The sequence below is a fragment of the Schistosoma mansoni genome, chromosome 3 (genome assembly GCF_000237925.1).
Source record: "Schistosoma mansoni strain Puerto Rico chromosome 3, complete genome".
Lineage (NCBI taxonomy): Eukaryota > Metazoa > Platyhelminthes > Trematoda > Strigeidida > Schistosomatidae > Schistosoma > Schistosoma mansoni.
This window is the reverse complement of record NC_031497.1, coordinates 4,858,040-4,861,593: the sequence shown is the minus strand read 5'-3', so window position 1 is coordinate 4,861,593 and position 3,554 is coordinate 4,858,040. Positions and strand designations below refer to the sequence as shown.

The 3,554-nt window shown below is 30.7% G+C and overlaps 1 protein-coding gene across 1 annotated transcript; it reads right to left on the bottom strand.

Annotated features, from left to right (window-relative positions):
• Nucleotides 1-280: 280 nt before the first annotated feature.
• On the bottom strand, nt 281-2,750 carry Smp_137810 (hypothetical protein; the record flags this gene model as incomplete). Its single annotated transcript, XM_018798978.1, has 2 exons — nt 281-334; nt 1,998-2,750. The coding sequence occupies 2 exons, from the start codon at nt 2,748-2,750 to the stop codon at nt 281-283; spliced, it is 807 nt and encodes a 268-aa protein (XP_018650813.1).
• Nucleotides 2,751-3,554: the final 804 nt, after the last annotated feature.

Genomic DNA, 3,554 nt, shown 5'->3' with positions numbered 1-3,554 from the left:
GTTAAGATGATGGAGAATTATACTATCAAATGTATAGTTTTCGTCTAAAATGGCCAAATTTCGAAGAATAAGTTTCTAATGTTTTCTCTGTGCATCAAAACCGAATCAAGAATAAAGTGCTTTCAGGTTTTCAATGGTAGTCTAGATTAAATCGGCTCATGAATGAAAATATTAAAATTACTACAATCTCCACAAATCCCCATTCTGATAATCGATAAAAATGCTTGAACCTGTGAAACAATGGTTGATAGTTGAATGATTTAGTCACTAAATCACTATTTCATTGATTGTTTTCAATATTCGAACCTAAACCGTCATTCGTAAAATATGCCAACTTGTATGAAAATATACGATAATCGATAGGAAATCATAATTTGATCGTAATTCAAACTAATTATGGATTTCAAATTAGTCGTATATATATAACCTGGTCAATTGATTTGACTTTGAGAACAAATCCTAGATTTAATTTAGTTCTCAATGATTACTCAATTCATATTAAGCTTTTATAGAAAGCCTACTAAGCTATTACTGACAATCAGTCTAAATTATTAATCAAAATATTAGCTTACTGCTATATCATGAAAATATAGTATGTAGATGTAATTACATAATAAATTACTCAACTATTTTAACGGATAGCATCATTGAATTTGAGTAAAACAAAGAAAAAAACCATTTTTCATATTAATTAATCGATTCATATCTAATATAAATAATTAATTTTAACAGTTGAATTCACGAGTTAATCTAAGCTAGATCATCAGCGAAAAAGTGGACAGCTGTTTCGTTCTAATATGAGACTCCTCAGCAGTGCGCATCCAGAACTTCGGACTTTAACCCAGGTGCGCTTTGCTGAAGAATTCTATACTAGGACAAAACGGCCGTCCAGTGTTTCACCAATAATCTAGCTTAGACTGACTAATGAACTCAACTGTTAAAATACTACAATCTCTACAACTTCCTATGCAGATGATAAGGCCCCCGAACGCCCTGGTACGGCCGAGAGTGTGGAAGGCACACCCTCTCCCTCGCAATGCTCTCACATGGCCTCTACCAGGGAAGTCCTACTCACTGCCTTCTCGTGGCACTACTGTTGTTTACAAAATCGAGAGGACGAAAAGCGAATGTCCGGCTCACTAACTGGGTTGGTGGACACGGAAAGTCTACCTAGGGGAGTTGGAAAACCCTGATTACAAACCAATGGTGCACATAGGCTCCAGTATCCTGAAGGAACAAATGGCGTATGAATCAATCGTTGGTCACCGGCTACCATGGGACTGCGTCTCCTTACGATGCTCCACTGCCTTGTGGATCAGACCTTTAAGTCAAAAGCTCCGTGTGTGGTCCCCTAAGAAAACCATCTGCTTCGGTCTAGGCACCCGGGCAGTATCACAGCCCTCACATAAATCAAATAAGATTTATGTGGCGCATACATATCTGGTGCCCATTTGTACCAATATTTATGTGTTTAAATAACAAATAATAATAAATTTGAAACACCCAAAATTGATTGGAGTTAAAATGTACACCAATGGATCGCACTTCAGTGTACCAGAGATTAGGCGTTCACTCGCGAGACCGAAAGTCTTGGCTTTGGTTTCCGGGTGGAAGATGGTAGATACTCACTGCTGAGGAGTTCCGTACCAAGAAAAAACCAACTATTCAACTAAATACAAAGATATATATTTATTAGATTATACTGAATATATCATAAAAAAAGAAACTTACTACAATTTATAGAAAATAGTAAATATTACAAGAAAACAATAAACCTCAGTTAAATGAAACAAAAACATGGATCATTTGTAAAAAGAAAAGAAGACTATTACTCTCAATAAGGTTCTTATCTATTATATTGGTGTTAATTCATTTGTTATACCAACAATAGTATGTCTATGTGATTTAATTAAACGATCCTTACGTGATTGATATTTTATAGTAAGTATATTAGATCGTTTATTATTATTATTATTATAAAATTTATTACCTCTAACAAGTGCTGTAATTTCTTCTTGTGTATTTGAATGATTACGTAATAATTTTTCACGTTTTAATTGATTTAATGTTAATAACCAATTAGGTTTTTGTTCTTCTAAACTTAATGAACGTTTTATTCGTTTTATAGGATGATTATGATTATTATTATGGGGTTTGGATAGATTTTTATAGAATTCATCAGCTCCTGTTACACTAGATGAACGTTGTTTTTGTATATTTTTTGAATTTTTTATTATTGATGATTTAGAATTTGATTCAAATACATCGTCTTCATCAATAACATCAGATTCTAATTTATCATTAATATTCATATTTTTACATGTTAATGCAGATAATAATATATCTTCATCTGATGGTACACCTAATGAACGTAAACGTAACCAAAATGGTTGATTTAAATGATCTTTTTCATGAATATTATCTTGTGAATGTAAACGATGATCTGAATTACCATGATCATCATTCTGTATAGATGGTTGTTTTATCTTTTTTGAATCTATATTATCCAATTTTGATGAATCATCTAAAATGAAATTTGTTTCAGATAATCTTCTTGTAAATTGTAAACGTTGTATATCAAGTTGTTTATAAATTTTATTTTGTTCTTTTATTAAACGATTATAATTTAATTGAAATTTACGATTTTCTAATTCTTGTAATAATTTTAAACGTTTAATTTTTTGTTGATTCGATATAAATGATAAAGGTATTATGGAAGATGATTTCTCTGAAGGATTTGATATATCCATTGTGGTTATGTAATACCTTCTTTGAATATGATGATTATGTTATGTAATAAAATCAAATAAGCAATAAACAAAAAGTATTTAAGAAGATTTCATTTATATTTCTAAGATTCTAATTGGTTTTTGGAGAGAAATATATTTTGGTGCCTGGATTATGAACTTTATATATATATACAAAAGAGAGAGAGAGAGATAGGGGTTACCATAATTACATGTAAACAACATATGTTTATTGATTTGTGTCCTAAATGAAACTTGACAAATTTAGTTTCGATAATAGAGACTATAAAATGTCTGAAGAATGTAATTCTATTCTTTGAAAAAAATACAAAAAACATATATACCTGTAGGGTAGTGAATAACTTATTCGTATCTATATACATATATATGTCGAAAAGGAAAAAAAAATGCTAATTTGATCATTGTATGTGGTTTTTTTTCACATTTTTTTGTGTGTGGAAAACATATGCAGAATATAATAAAAGGTATTAGAAACTCGGGTCAATACAGTCTAAGTACTTTACATCATATGAATGACGTTATGGTATAATTGAAAAAAAGTGTCATATTACAAATAAAATTATTGAAATGTAGTAGATTAATTAAGTGAATAGTAAATTGTTTTATTTAAAATATTCAAATATAAATGAAAAAGTGACTGGCTTTAGGAGGTATTTCCTGAAGTTCTAGTGAGAAGCAGTGACCAATAAAGTTCAACCAGGTCTGTTGTGAGATAGTAACTCACTGAAGACAATGGTGGATATGTCGCTCAATTTCGTGGATCGGCTGAAGTTAAACATTAACACC